Source organism: Danio aesculapii, chromosome 15 (assembly GCF_903798145.1).
Source record: "Danio aesculapii chromosome 15, fDanAes4.1, whole genome shotgun sequence".
Classification (NCBI taxonomy): Eukaryota; Metazoa; Chordata; class Actinopteri; order Cypriniformes; family Danionidae; genus Danio; species Danio aesculapii.
The window spans coordinates 30,234,668-30,249,044 of NC_079449.1; the positions used below are offsets into that span (position 1 = coordinate 30,234,668).

Sequence of the window (14,377 nt, forward strand, 5' to 3'; positions counted from 1 at the left end):
CAAGGTCAATTACTGTCCTACATTTTTTCCTCATCAGAGAAGATGCAAAAATCGTCATTTCATGTCGAAGTTATCTTTTTAATTTGCTAAATTTTCTTCACCTGCACAGACATAATTCATATTCATGTAACCAAACGTTTAGACTAAAAGAGAATGGAAGAGCTGCAGTATGACATCACTGCTGCAAACAGGAGCGAGCTTTCCAGTGAAAGTGAAAGTAAACTGACAACAACGCCCTGAAAACTGATTAAAACAACTGAAGACAAAGCAAATAAGACAACAGCTGACACTCGCTTACATGTAAGTGATGATTATGAAATACTGTTTTAGTGTATGGGTTAATGGCTCTCTTATGAAGATACTGTATATGGCAAATCAAAGATGTACCCATGAGTCAAACGCAAATGTTTGCTAATTTTTCACTAGTTTTCTTTGTTGAAACGATATTAAAGTTTGATTGAGATTAAGTCATTTGATTTGATGTAAAGGCCAATAAAGTGTTGTTGCATTTCGGTAAGATTCAATGAGCAACGATTGCAAGGATTTAATGTGCAGTCATAACAAATGGAATTTGAATTGAACAGATTCATAGAGACCTGCCTATAGATAAAATAAATCAGTCTCTACCAATAGGAGAATATCCAAAGTAATATTTACCCATAAAGTTATAATTAATACCACATATTGAAAGAAATACAAATTCTCCCCATTTAAACTGTTGTCACAGTAATTAGTGGTGTGTGTGTGTGTGTGTGTGTGTGTGTGTGTGTGTGTATATATATATATATATATATATATATATATATATATATATATATATATATATATATATATATATATATATATATATATAATTAAAGTCAGAATTATTAGCCCCCGTTTGATTTTTTTTTTCTTCTTTTTTTAATATTTCCCAAATTATGTTTAACAGAGCAAGGAAATTTTCACGGTATGTCTGATAATAGTTTTTCTTCTGGAAAAAGTCTTTCGGCTGGAATAAATGCAGTTTTGAATTTTTAAAAATCCATTTTGAGGCCAAAATTATTAGCCCCATTTAGCTATTTTTTTCAGATAGTCTACAGAACAAACCATCGTTACACAATAACTTGCCTAATTATCCTAACCTGCCTGGGTAACCTAATTAACCTAGTTAAGCCTTTAAATGTCACTTTAAGCTGTATAGAAGTGTCTTGAAAAATATCTAGTCAATTATTGTTTAATGTTATTATGGCAAAGATAAAATAAATCAGTTATTAGAAATGAGGTATTGAAACTAATATCTTTGTTGAAAAAATCTTCTCTCCTTTAAAAAGAGATTGGGGAAAAAAATGAACAGGGGGGCTAATAATTCAGGGGGGCTAATAATTCTGACTTCAACTGTATATATACTGTATATGCCAGTTTACTTAAAAATGTAATAGCCAACTTTCCTGGTGATTGTAAAAGTTCAAACAACATTAAATTATTCATATTAAATATGATTTATGCTATAAATTAATTTAAAAATACAGCTGTTGTGTAGGACAAGTAAGCTTGGTTTTGACTGCGTGTTGTGTTGTGTGTAGTGATTTGTCCAACAATTGAAAAGACCAATGGCAGAAACTTCACCAACATCACTAAATAAAGGTGAGGCCAGAAGAAAGAGTCTGGATGCACTTCAGTTATGTCACTAACCTATATAAATAGCTTGCATCATAGACTATAGATCTCAGCTTATTCTTTATTGATTGTAATGACTATATAGCTGAAATAAATGTTGATTTGCATGTATTAATGAATTCTATGTGATAAACGGTTCTTCTTCATGTTTGTCTTCAGTGGTGTCAGAGGAGCTCCAGTGCTCAATCTGTCTGGATGCGTTCACTGATCCAGTCAGCACTCCATGTGGACACAACTTCTGTGAGAGCTGCCTGAACCAGTACTGGAACAACAGCCAGACCTACAACTGCCCATTTTTGCAAAGAAACATTCAATAACAGACCAGAGTTCAAGATCAACACAGCACTCAGACAGCTTGTGCAGGTGTTTAAGCAAAACATTCCCGAGAAGACATCTGAAGTTCTCTGTGATATTTGTGATGGTGTTAAGAAGAAAGCCTTGAAGATCTGTCTGGTGTGTCAAAATGCCTACTGTCAAACTCACCTGGATCTTCATCAGAAAGTAACAAATTTGAAACACAAATTGATTGATCCCGTGTTGAATCTTGAGAACTATATATGTCAGAAACACGAGAAACCTCTGGAGCTGTTCTGTAAAGATGATCAGACATGTGTGTGTTTTCTCTGCGCTTTGACAAATCACAGAAATCACAACACTGTTGCTGTAGAGGAGGAGAGTAAAGAGAGAAAGGTAACAACAGCTTTTATAAAAATAGAAGATACAAGTTTTAGCAATGTTTCTGATAGCTGGTGTTGAATCTGCTGTTTCTGTGTGTTGTTCTGTCTGAAGCCTCTGATTATGAAGATGAAGACAGATGTGCAGCAGATGATCCAGTACAGAAAGAAGACAATTCAAGATATTAAACAGTCAGCAACACTTAGAAAAGTGAGTACTCGCATGTCATTTTAAAACATAATTATTTTATTTCAAGATGTTTTGGGGATGACAAAATAAATCGTACAATCAAGAACTGTGAAAAATGCAAGTGCAAGATAAACAAAAGAACAAAATAACAGCAATTAACTGAAATATAACAAGTAATTAAAAGTAATATAATATAACAGGTAGTAATAGACTGTAGTAAAGAAGAGCATTAGTGAGACAGATTGGAGCAGCACCCACTGTCCCTCATGCTGTCACAGGCAGGGGTCAATAACCTGAGCAATCATAACACTCTACTCTGAGAGTTGATCCATAAATTGTTAATACTGAGGGCGGCATTATTATTAGACATTTGTTTGGATTTATTACACTCATCAACAAGTCATGTTACCTAGGCAGGTTAGGGTAATTAGGTAAGTTATTGTATAATGATGGTTTGTTCTGTAGACTATCGAAAAATATAGCTTAAAGAGGTTAATAAATTTGACCTTAAAATGTTTATTAAAAATTTATAATTGCTTTTATTCTAGCCGAAATAAAACAAATAAGACTTTCACCAGAAGAAAACATTTTTTATCAGACATACTGTGAAAATTTCCTTGCTCTGTTAAACATCATTTGGGAAATATTTAAAAAAAGAAAAAAATCATAGGTGGGGCGGTGGGGGCTTATAATTATGACTTCAACTGTATATGTACTTAAGTTGTGTTATTTAATTTTACTGGAAGTTATTGTAGAATAACAAAGATTTTACCAGTCAGAGCCAAGTATTACACTGAGCTGTATTGTAAGAATTTTAAGCTTGCTCAAGGCACTGAAATTTAATCCTTATATTGTTCATCAATTTATCAGAAAACATCAGAGAAAGAGAAGGCTGAGAGCACTGAGCTCTTTGCTGATCTGATGTGCTGCATTGAGAAATGTCAGTCTGAGCTGCTGGAGATGATGGAGCAGAAGCAGAAAGCAGCAGAGAAGGAGGCTGAAGAGCTGATTAAAGATCTGGAGCAGGAGATCACTGAGCTGAAGAGGAGAGACGCTGAGCTGGAGCAGATCTCACACACTGAGGATCACCTGCACCTCCTACAGGTCAGTGTCCTTCTGTCTGCTCACATTACAGCACAACACTCCTCATGCTGAGGGATTTCTGCTCTCTCCTCCTGTAGTTTTACCCAGCGCTGAGCAAACCTCCACACACCCGGAGTTGGACTCACGTCAGTATCAGTGACACTCAGCTGAGTGTGGAGACTCTGAGGAAAACTCTCACTCAGCTGCACGACACTCTCAATGACAAACTCAGCACAAGTGGTAAGAGAATGACAGGCTTTGATTGGTATTCATTATTGTAAAATTAAAACTGGCATCTGGTATTATAGGAGATTGAAAAGGAAGCACACAATATAAACTTATTCTGGGGAGGAGGTGGTGGATGGGAATGGCGCGATCGCAAATTGAAGAGAGGGGGGCCGGGGGTCAGCAATCGCAAAGTGAAGAGCGGGGGTGAGGGGGGTTCATGGTCGATTGGGCAAGAGGGGCACCTCAGCCAATGAGGGCAAACGGGCAGTGGCTCTAGCCACTGGGATACCCCCCTGTGCATGGCACTGGACGTCAGAGTACCGTACGTTTAGCTAGTGTGAACGTGTCTTCTGAACTTGGGTGCGCACCTTCAAGCCGTGCTCGAGTCCACATGAAAGAGGTGGTCTGGGGTACGTTTCACGCGAACTCTGGTCCGGTTCACTTTAGGTATGAATGCAATCATACCAAATAACGGAAGTGAACTGCCAACTGTACAAAAAACTATCGTTTTCATAACGTTCATTGTTGTGTGTGTGTCTGTGTATCAGGTACTGTACCTTGCTGACAAATGGGACTGAGCCAGGGCAAGCAGTGATGATGTCTGCTTGTCTCCTCCAAAAACAGGCTTCTGCAGACATCGTGTTGTTCTGAACGTTTAAAATATTTTTGCAGCAGATACACACGAGTCGCTTTCTGTATGCCCAAAACCAAAAGATTTAGTAAAAGCAGAACGACCGCGATGTGTGTGTGTCTTTTCATTTTGGCGCTTTGCTTTCGTGTCTGTCACCTGGCAAGAGCTGTAGACAAAACAGCAGCTTGATGACGTAAGTGTGAACACAAACCAAGGTGGAGAAGGTAAAGGTGGCAAGGGGGGACAATTGAACTTGGGTACGGTCCAGGCAGTTGAACCAAGTGTGAAAGTACCCTAAGATTCCTGCTTAGAAGGTTTTTAATTCAATTCAATTCAATTCATCTTTATTTGTACAGTGTTTTTCCAATGTAGATTGTGTCAAAGCAGCTTCACATAGAAGATTATAGTGAATAGAAACAGTGTCAGTTCAATTTTCAGAGTTTAAGTTCAGTTCAGTTTAGGTTAGTTCAGTTCAGTGTGTTTTAATATTCACTGCTGAGAGTCCAAACACTAAAGAGCAAATCCGTTGATGCACAGCTCTACAAGTCCTGAATTATGAAAGCCAGTGGTGACAGTGGCGAGGAAAAAAATTTCACCAATTGGCGAAAGTGAAGGAAAAAAAAACCTAAAGAGATACCTGGGTCAGTTGGGCACGACCATTTCTCCTATGGCCAAACGTCTTGTGCAGAGCTGCAGTCTAGGCGCCAGAAGCTGGAGAACACTAGACCTCAGCGAAGACTCGTCTGTCCCTGGAGTCTCACAGGAATCAGACACATGCTCTCTAATCCTCCATGACAACCACAGCAGCTGCTACGGCTTGGTCCAGGATTGTGGAAATCTTGGGGTTATCTCTTAACAGGTCTTGGATCGCTTCAGTGGCACTGTATAATCTCTGAGGGCCTCGGGATGAGTATCCTCAGTTAGAAATAGAGAATAAAGAGAATAATTAGCGTAGCTGCTATTTATAGTGTATATAAATGAAATGCAGAAACCTGCGTGGAGCACATTCATGCATCATACCATTATGTGATGCACTGAGTGTATGCTTTACTAAAAGATAGGTCTTTAATCTAGTTTTGAACTGCGAGAGTGTGTCTGAGCCTCAGGCATTATCAGGAAGGCTATTCCAGAGTTTATGAGTCATAAATAAGAAGGCTCGACCTCCTTTACTCGACTTTGCTATTCTAGTTACTACCAGAAGCCCTGCGTTTTGAGATCTTTAAGAGCGGGATTGGTTGTAGCGAGACAGGAGGTTGATTAGATAAACATGAGCTATTATTTAAATCTTTATAGGTAGGAGGAAATAGTGGCTGACATCATTTACACTGGGGGGACAACACCCCTCTTACTTTATTGTGACCAACAGACCAACATGGAGTCAGCAAAGAATCAGTTTCCTTCTTCCCTAAGCTGAACTACAATCTGTTTAGTTGGCCCTTACAACCACAAACCCACTTACCAAATGTGTAGCAGAACTCTGATGGATACATTCATCTTCTCACATTCTGCTGCAACTCACCTGAATAGTCTGTATGATGATCATGCTGGGCATAATTTATTAGTTCCCTCGATTTACTAAATTGTGCACACAATTTACTAATTCATGCCTTTGTTCTTGGTAAATTGGGCACACAAAATTATCATTACCTCCTAACAGGTGCTTGTGTCCTGCAGTATTGTGTCTACAGGTGCTAATTCATCTTCAGTAGGCTACTGTATGTATTGTTTCTGCCTTTGTGAACTGCTTCTTTTACGATCCTGTAATGATATGCTGATTGTTTAGTCATTACTTTACAAAAAATAAATGTTGATGCTATACTATGCTATAACATTGTATGCAGATAGATATTCCAACTAAGTTTATTTTCGTACACAATTTAGTAATAAATAAATAAATTGTATGCACAATCTACTTAAAATGAGGGCTAACTCATATTTAAATAAGAGATAAAACGAATAGATCATACCCACTATTTTTTTTTCATTCATGTCATATGCAGGGCTCCGTAAGAAAGACACAATTGTAATAAAAACTAATTTTTATTAAAGAAAAGTTTTGTTTTTTTAATCTTATATCTGTTCCAGGTGTATGAAGTTTGTAATACTGCTAAAGACACAAGCTAAACACACACATTCACTCACACAATTCATGAGAGCATTTAATTTGCTCACTTGCCATTTACTCACAACTGCTTTGTTCACACAACACAAACACAAGGGGCTTCATAAAGGAAACAAAGATGAAGATTTAAAATTAGTCAACAACTGACATACAGTTGTTCCCTCAAAGGTGAACTGTGAGACCATTTCAATGTGATGATGTCATTACCATAAACATTTCCCAGGTAGCAAAGATTCTGGCCCAGATTTGGCATAAAGCTGGCACAGCAGGCATTTGTGCAGCACTGGCATACAGCATGTGGGCCAAACATGGCCCGGGTTACACAGAGGTGGCACCATCTTTAAAGCCGCATACAAGACTTGGGCCAGATAGCAAATGTAGTATTTGGCCCAGATGTTAAAAATGATGTTAAAAGTGGGCCATGTAAGTTTGGACTATCTTGACCCACTTTTAAAATACATTTATATTATTTTTATAGAATAAATTCTACCAAACAGGTTGTTTCGAGAAAAAGCGGGGCCATAAAGCGAAATGCTTCATGGGTTCATCAAATTCATTGCAGTCGTGACACACCAACTTATCTGGCCCAGTTTAGGCCCAGTTATCGGTTATTAACTTGGCTGAAACCTGGCCCAGATATGGTGCATGTTTGGCCTTTGTATGGAAGCCAGAATTGGTACAATTATGTACCGTAATTCACTCCGGCACGTGGGCCAAGCAAAAGCTGTTTGTTTGGGCCAGATCTGGGCCAGAGATATTTTGATATGTGGGTTCCTGCTTGTTATCAAACTACTTCATAACTGTAACAAGGGGCAATTCAATCATAACTTAATGTTAAAACAGCTATCATAACATTATTTATCAATGTGTGGCTCTTTTTGGGTTCTCAGAAGCTATAGAAATTAAAAATGTAAAACAGGAAATACGTTAGGACCATTGTTTTTGTTTACATCCCTCAAAATGGTCTATACACATGTTCATGAACTGTTATCACATTAATTGTCTTATTTTCTCTACAGTGCTAAAGAGGATACATCAATATGCAGGTACACTCTGTAATATTTATGTTCACATGTGTTTAAATTAAACGTTGTTATTTATTACATAAATCACATCCAAATCCCTGTACTTTTTTAAAACTAATTCTTATGATCTGCTCATTTTAGTGGAGGTAACTGTGGATCCTGGAACAGCTCATCCCAATCTAATTCTGTCTAATGATGGAAAACAAGTGACAAATGGGGACATCAAGCTTGAACTCCCAGACAACCCTGAGCGGTTTAGCACTTGTTGCTGTGTCCTGGCCAAAGAGGGATTCAATTCAGGAAGGTTTTATTTTGAAGTGCAGGTAAAAGAAAAGACTGACTGGGATTTAGGAGTGGTCAGAGAATCAGCTAACAGGAAGGGAAAGATCACAGAGGCTCCTGAGGATGGATACTGGGCTGTAGCTCTTAGGAAAGGAAATCAATATCAGGTGTTTAAGTATCCCACTGTCTCTCTGTCTCTGAGAGCGAAGCCTCAGGTTGTGGGTGTGTTTGTGGATTATGAAGAGGGTTTGGTCTCCTTTTATGATGTGGAGTCCAGCTCTCACATTTACTCTTTCACTGGTCAGACTTTCAGTGAGAGACTTTTCCCATACTTTAGTCCTGGAAATGCACACAAAGGTAAAAATGCGGCACCAATTATTATCTCGCATATCAGAAAAAGTGAATGAATTTACATTCTAAATATGAAAATAAAATATCAATGCTTATTTGTTTGAACACTTTCATGTTTGAACAGCATATTAGCACATCTTAAAGGAATAGTTTTATTCTGTTAACTCACCCTCAAGTGGTTCAAAGAATTTACGAGCTTCTTTCTTTCTGTTAAACACAAAATATATTTTGAAAAAAGTTGAAAACCTGTAACCATTGACTTCCAATGCTATGGGAGGTGGGCGGTTAGCGATTGGGCAGAAACATTTGCTTACAGGACAGGTTCAGGCCGAGTATCTCCTGTCATAGATGGTCAGATTTGAGTCCAGTGGAGCAGGGTTAATGTTTCTGGATGTTTTTTGCAGATAACAAGCATCGTTCACCCTATTTTTTAGTAATTTTGATGGGATTTTTATGCTGTTTGGAGAGTGGATAGATGGAGTTTAAATCTGAAAATAGACCATTGTTCTTTAACTTGTCAATAACCTGAGCCTATATGAGATTTTTTGGGCTTTTTTATTTCTCTTCACTGATCGTCACAATAACCCATATGGAACACATGCTTCCACCCAGTTAATGCAACTAATTGAACCAAAATGCATTTAAAAGAAGAAGAACAAGAAGGCGTTTCTTGCAGAAGTTACACAAAACTGTTTAAGATTTAAATATGGATATTTACATATCTTTCTTACATATCTTATTTATTGGAAAAAAGAAAAACCTGCCTACTGCCATTGTAGAACTTGAACGAAAAGAAGATTTGAGGAAAAAACTTCAGATTCAACTAGAAAATAGTAATTTACACCTAGGATGCCTTGAAGGTTGTCATTTTTGGATGAAATTTTTAACACACATCAGAGCAGACTGAGTAGATCAGTTTCTTTAACTGAGAGTCTAAGTCTTTTCTATTTGAATACACACACATATATATATATATATATATATATATATATATATATATATATATATATATATATATATATATATATATATATATTGTAGTTTATTTGGTGAAACTATTTCAGCCAAGAGTGTTTGCAGGTCTGTGTGTGCTGCTGGGAGGTGTCATCATTGGAGTTTGGTTCATGCAGTCAGACATCAGTCAAAGCTCCACACTTAAAATAGAGAAATGCTGGAAGCACTAGTTGTCTTTTTTCCCTGGAATCTTTTTTTGAGGTCTAATTCAACTCTGCAACCTGATAGTCAAGGGGAAACTGAAGACACATCTTTCTGCAACAGTGCCTTGGACATCTCTGTGATGGAACCCAGGACATTTACGGTATCTGTACTCACTAGTAAAGTAAAGTGACATATAAAATGATGAATTACTCTATAGTCTTCCAACACTATCAATGTATTTGTAGTGGTCTGCAGCTTACACTAGACAACACTTCCTAAGTTGCCCTTTGCAAGAATGAAAGTTTGTTCAGGAATACATGCATATTTATACCAAATCAAATACTATGCAAGTTTTCTTCACTGTCATTGGTTATTCTAATCTGGTGGTTGGTTTGTAATGATATATAATTAGCTGACTGTTACAATAGTTCTACTGTGTTAGGCTATTTTTGAGTAATGAATTCTTTAATTGTGTAACATATATTTGAGCTTTGAGCTGAGCCCCCTTATAAGTCTGCACTTTCTGAATGTACTATGCTAAAATGCCAATATTACCTAAAAAATATGTTTTGGGTAAATTATTTTAAACTGTAATTAATTATTAATTACATCAATAAATTATTTGTTCTAATTAAATAATTTTAAAAGTATTTTTTTTTGCTCAATTAGGAGTACTTAAACCTAAACTCCCTATAAATAGCAACTAAATTTAACTTTTAATGCTTTAATTTTATGAGTTTATGAAGCAAAGGTTTCAAAGCATGGCATCATGTTAAACACTGCATATTGTTGACTTATCTCTCACATAATTCATTGTTTCTTAAGCATGTATTGTTTTTAAGCATGTAACCTCGATAAATGTAACCTAATTTAGTTTAATTTAATTTATTTTTTAAGAAAAATACATTACAAGTAACTAAATAAAATACCTAAAAATGAAGATTATTCGTTGTCTGTTTTTTTATTTGATTAAAGGTATAGTTTAGAGCATTTCGTCATGACTGTGGTATTGCAACTAGAAAACAGGTGTCAACATGTTCAGGGTGTGACAGTCACATAATTTGCAGTAATGTCTCAGGCCCGTAGCCAGCCCAGAGAAAGGGGTGGTTGTTTTTTTCTCAAAAAGTGGACCTTTTTGCAGTTATTCGCCACATTTTCTAATGAATTGTTTTCTAATGACATTTAAGCCTAATCTTAAAGCCTTTTTCGTCAAAATAAGGCAAATGAACTCATGTATGCAACAAATTTTGGACCTTTATCAGTGAGGGTTCATTCGAACCACCCGAACGCCCTTGTGTGATCATCACTGCGTAAGGTAACACAAGAGTCTTATCAAACATGCTTGAAATACTGACACATACCTAAATTTCTCCCCTGTAATGCAGCAGTGCTTGCTTCGCCCCAGGTGTTCAAAGCTGAAAAGCACTATAAAAAAGGATGAGATTTGCGTCACGTAAAAAAATTGCAAATAAAACTATGCCATCCAACGATATCTTAAAAGTGAATTTATGGACTTAAATGTCCATGAAAGTGGTTTTGTACAACAAAACCTAACAAATTTAGACGAAAAAAATAAGCTCCTTTCAATGAAAAAAGATGGGAGGAGCTTGACATCAAGGAAAAAGTGAAACCAACGAAATGAAAACGACGCACTATATTTCTTCTTAAACTACAAAAGGTTTTAGATAACCAAATGTCACATTTGAGACTCTAAAGTAAGTCGCTGTGCTTTTGTCAACTTGCTTATTTCATTATTTTATTTTTTATGGTTTTCTCCGGAACCATGTTGATATATTAACGGTATACACAGCTAGTTTGCTAAATTTCAAAGAGTCAGCTTTGTTGACATGATATTTAAATTGTTTTGAGAGGATTGGGTGTGTCAAACGTGGCGGTTTGGTAAGGTTTTTAGGAAATACACTTTCAGTACTTGAACTGCAGAAGGTAAATATTTTGATATCATAAAAAAGATAAAAGTTACATTTTATAAAACACGTGCTGTGGATGATAACTCTGTGCTTTTCCTGTAGGCATAGGAGGTGAAAAGAGCAATTGCAGTGCCTTCTTAATCAGCTAAACAGGTGGCCAGGTGGAGGATGGATAAACTAACAAGTCAGTGACCTAGTAAATAGCGAACATCAAAAGAAATACTTTATTATATTATACTTTTTTTATTCTAAAATTGCTGATTATTTTCTTCGTGTAGTATAAATCAGTTCTAATGTCACTGATAAATGGTACTTCTTTATGTCTGTGTTGCTGTTTTCAGCTCTGTCAGAGGAGCTCCAATGCTCAATCTGTCTGGATGTGTTCACTGATCCAGTCAGCACTCCATGTGGACACAACTTCTGTAAGAGCTGTCTGAACCAGTGCTGGAACAACAGCCAGACCTACAACTGTCCATTCTGTAAAGAAACATTCAATAACAGACCAGAGCTCAAGATCAACACAACACTCAGACAGCTTGTGCAGGTGTTCAAGCAAAATATTCCTGAGAAGACATCTGAAGTTCTCTGTGATATTTGTGATGGTGTAAAGAAGAAAGCCCTAAAGATCTGTCTGCTGTGTCAAAATGCCTACTGTCAAACTCACCTGGATGTTCATCAGAAAATTATGAATTTGAAACACAAATTGATTGATCCCGTGTTGAATCTTGAGAACTATATATGTCAGAAACACGAGAAACCTCTGGAGCTGTTCTGTAAAGATGATCAGACATGTGTGTGTTTGCTCTGCGCTGTGACAAATCACAGGAATCACAACACTGTTGCTGTAGAGGAGGAGAGTGGTGTAAGAAGGGTATGAGTTTCTAACAATATTATGTACTTTATTCAAACAACAAGGTGTTTTTATTAAGTTCATCTGTTTAAAACTAACTGTCTGTATTTATAGACTAAGATGATGGAGATACATACAGATGTGCAGAAGATGATCCATGACAGAATGAAGAAAATTCAAGACATCAAACACTCAGCACAACTGAAAAAAGTGAGTAGTCAGAGGAAATTATTTCAGATAAACAGGGCATGAGTTCATATTTAATCATATTTTTTATCAAATGTTAAATATACTGATTGATTTTTTTTTAGAAAACATCAGAGAAAGATAAAGCTGAGAGCATTGAGCTCTTTGCTGATCTGATGCGCTGCATTGAGAGATGTCAGTCTGAGCTGCTGGAGATGATGGAGCAGAAGCAGAAAGCAGCAGAGAAGCAGGCTGAAGAGCTGATTAAAGATCTGGAGCAGGAGATCACTGAGCTGAAGAGGAGAGACGCTGAGCTGGAGCAGATCTCACACACTGAGGATCACCTGCACCTCCTACAGGTCAGTATCCTTCGGTCTGCTCATAACACAGCACAACACTTACCATGCTGAGGGATTTTTGCTCTCTCTTGCTGTAGATTTACCCAGAGCTGAGCAAACCTCCACACACCAGCAGCTGGACTCACGTCAGTATCAGTGACACTCAGCTGAGTGTGGAGACTCTGAGGAAAACTCTCACTCAGCTGCAAGACACTCTGGATGACAAACTCAGCTCAAGTGGTGAGAGAATGACAGATATCATTTAAATTAACACTATCTACAATGTCATATATATATATATATATATATATATATATATATATATATATATATATATATATATATATATATATATATATATATATATATATATATATATGTCTTATCATATCACTTATTGTCATTTTCCTCCATAGTGCGGAGGAAGATGCAGCAACATGCAGGTAAATTCTGTGTTTTCAGACAGTAAGAGTTTAAAAACACTCAGGAAACTCAGTATATTTTTTAGATATTAAATGCATGAAACTGGTACTGAGAAGTTTTCATTTAATATACATCCACTCTCTTTCAGTGGATGTGACTCTTGATCCAGATACAGCTTATCCAGATCTTATCATCTCCGATGATGGAAAACTAGTGACAGATGGAGACATTGAGCTCGAACTCTCAGACAACCCTGGGAGATTTGACACTTGCCCGTGTGTCCTGGCAAAAGAGGGATTCAACTCAGGGAGATTTTACTTTGAGGTGCAGGTAAAAGGAAAGACTGATTGGGATTTAGGAGTGGCCAGAGAATCAGCTAACAGGAAAGGAAAGATAATAGTTGCTCCTGAGGATGGATACTGGATTATAGTTTTGAGGAATGAGAATCAGTATCTTGCAGTTGAATCTTCTGCTGTTTCTCTGTCTTTGAGAGTGAAGCCTCAGGTTGTGGGTGTGTTTGTGGATTATGAGGAGGGTTTGGTCACTTTTTATGATGTGGAGTCCAGGTCTCATATTTACTCTTTCACTAGTCAGTGTTTCACTGAGAAACTCTTTCCATTCTTTAGCCCTTGTAATAATAAAAAAGGTAAAAATGCAGCTCCTCTAATTCTCACATAAAGAGACATTGAATATTTATGTACAGTTGAAGTCAGAATTATTAGTCCTCCCTGAATTATTATTAGCATTGTCATGATGACAGTAAATAATATGTTACTAGATATTTTTCAAGACACTTCTATACAGCCTAAAGTGACATTTAAAGGCTTAACTAGGTTTATTAGGTTAACTAGGCAGGTTAGGGTAATAAGGCAAGTTATTGTATAACAATGTGTATATATATATATACATATACATACATACATACATAGATACATGCACACACACAGTTAAAGTCAGAATCATAACCCCCCTTAGAATTTTTTCTTTTTTTAAAATATTTAGCAAATTATGTTTAATAGAGCAAGGAAATTTTTACAGTATGTCTGATAATATTTTTTCTTCTGGAGAAAGTCTTATTTGTTTTATTTCAGTTAGAATAAAAGCTGTTTTTAATTTTTTTAAATCCATTTTAAGGTCAAAATTATTAGCCTCTTTAAGCTATATTTTTTTTCGATAGTCCACAGAGCAAACCATCGTTATACAATAATTTGCCTAATTACCCTAACCTAGCTAGTTAACCTAATTAACC

The 14,377-nt window shown here is 36.6% G+C and overlaps 2 protein-coding genes across 5 annotated transcripts; both read left to right on the forward strand.

The window, feature by feature from the left end:
- The first annotated feature begins 34 nt into the window (after window positions 1–34).
- On the forward strand, window positions 35–8,435 carry LOC130242064 (E3 ubiquitin-protein ligase TRIM39-like). Its single transcript, XM_056474084.1, is given in 9 exon segments — window positions 35–300; window positions 1,566–1,626; window positions 1,819–1,952; window positions 1,954–2,349; window positions 2,449–2,544; window positions 3,394–3,627; window positions 3,705–3,846; window positions 7,607–7,633; window positions 7,754–8,435. Coding segments are annotated over 8 exon segments (1,611 nt in total). The 5' UTR covers window positions 35–300; window positions 1,566–1,592; the 3' UTR covers window positions 8,302–8,435.
- Window positions 8,436–9,302: 867 nt separating this feature from the next.
- LOC130241563 (E3 ubiquitin-protein ligase TRIM39-like) lies at window positions 9,303–14,345 on the forward strand. 4 transcript variants are annotated; one of them, XM_056473422.1, is made up of 9 exons: window positions 11,038–11,118; window positions 11,275–11,347; window positions 11,434–11,515; window positions 11,673–12,202; window positions 12,296–12,391; window positions 12,493–12,726; window positions 12,804–12,945; window positions 13,122–13,148; window positions 13,277–14,345. In XM_056473422.1, exons 3-9 carry the CDS (start codon window positions 11,500–11,502, stop codon window positions 13,804–13,806), a joined length of 1,575 nt encoding a protein of 524 aa, XP_056329397.1. In that variant the 5' UTR covers window positions 11,038–11,118; window positions 11,275–11,347; window positions 11,434–11,499; the 3' UTR covers window positions 13,807–14,345. The 4 variants fall into 4 exon arrangements, with proteins under 4 accessions (XP_056329399.1, XP_056329398.1, XP_056329397.1 ...); XM_056473424.1 differs by lacking the exons at window positions 11,038–11,118; window positions 11,275–11,347 and adding an exon at window positions 9,303–9,563; XM_056473423.1 differs by lacking the exon at window positions 11,275–11,347 and having other exon boundaries at window positions 11,035–11,118.
- The last annotated feature ends 32 nt before the right edge of the window (window positions 14,346–14,377 follow it).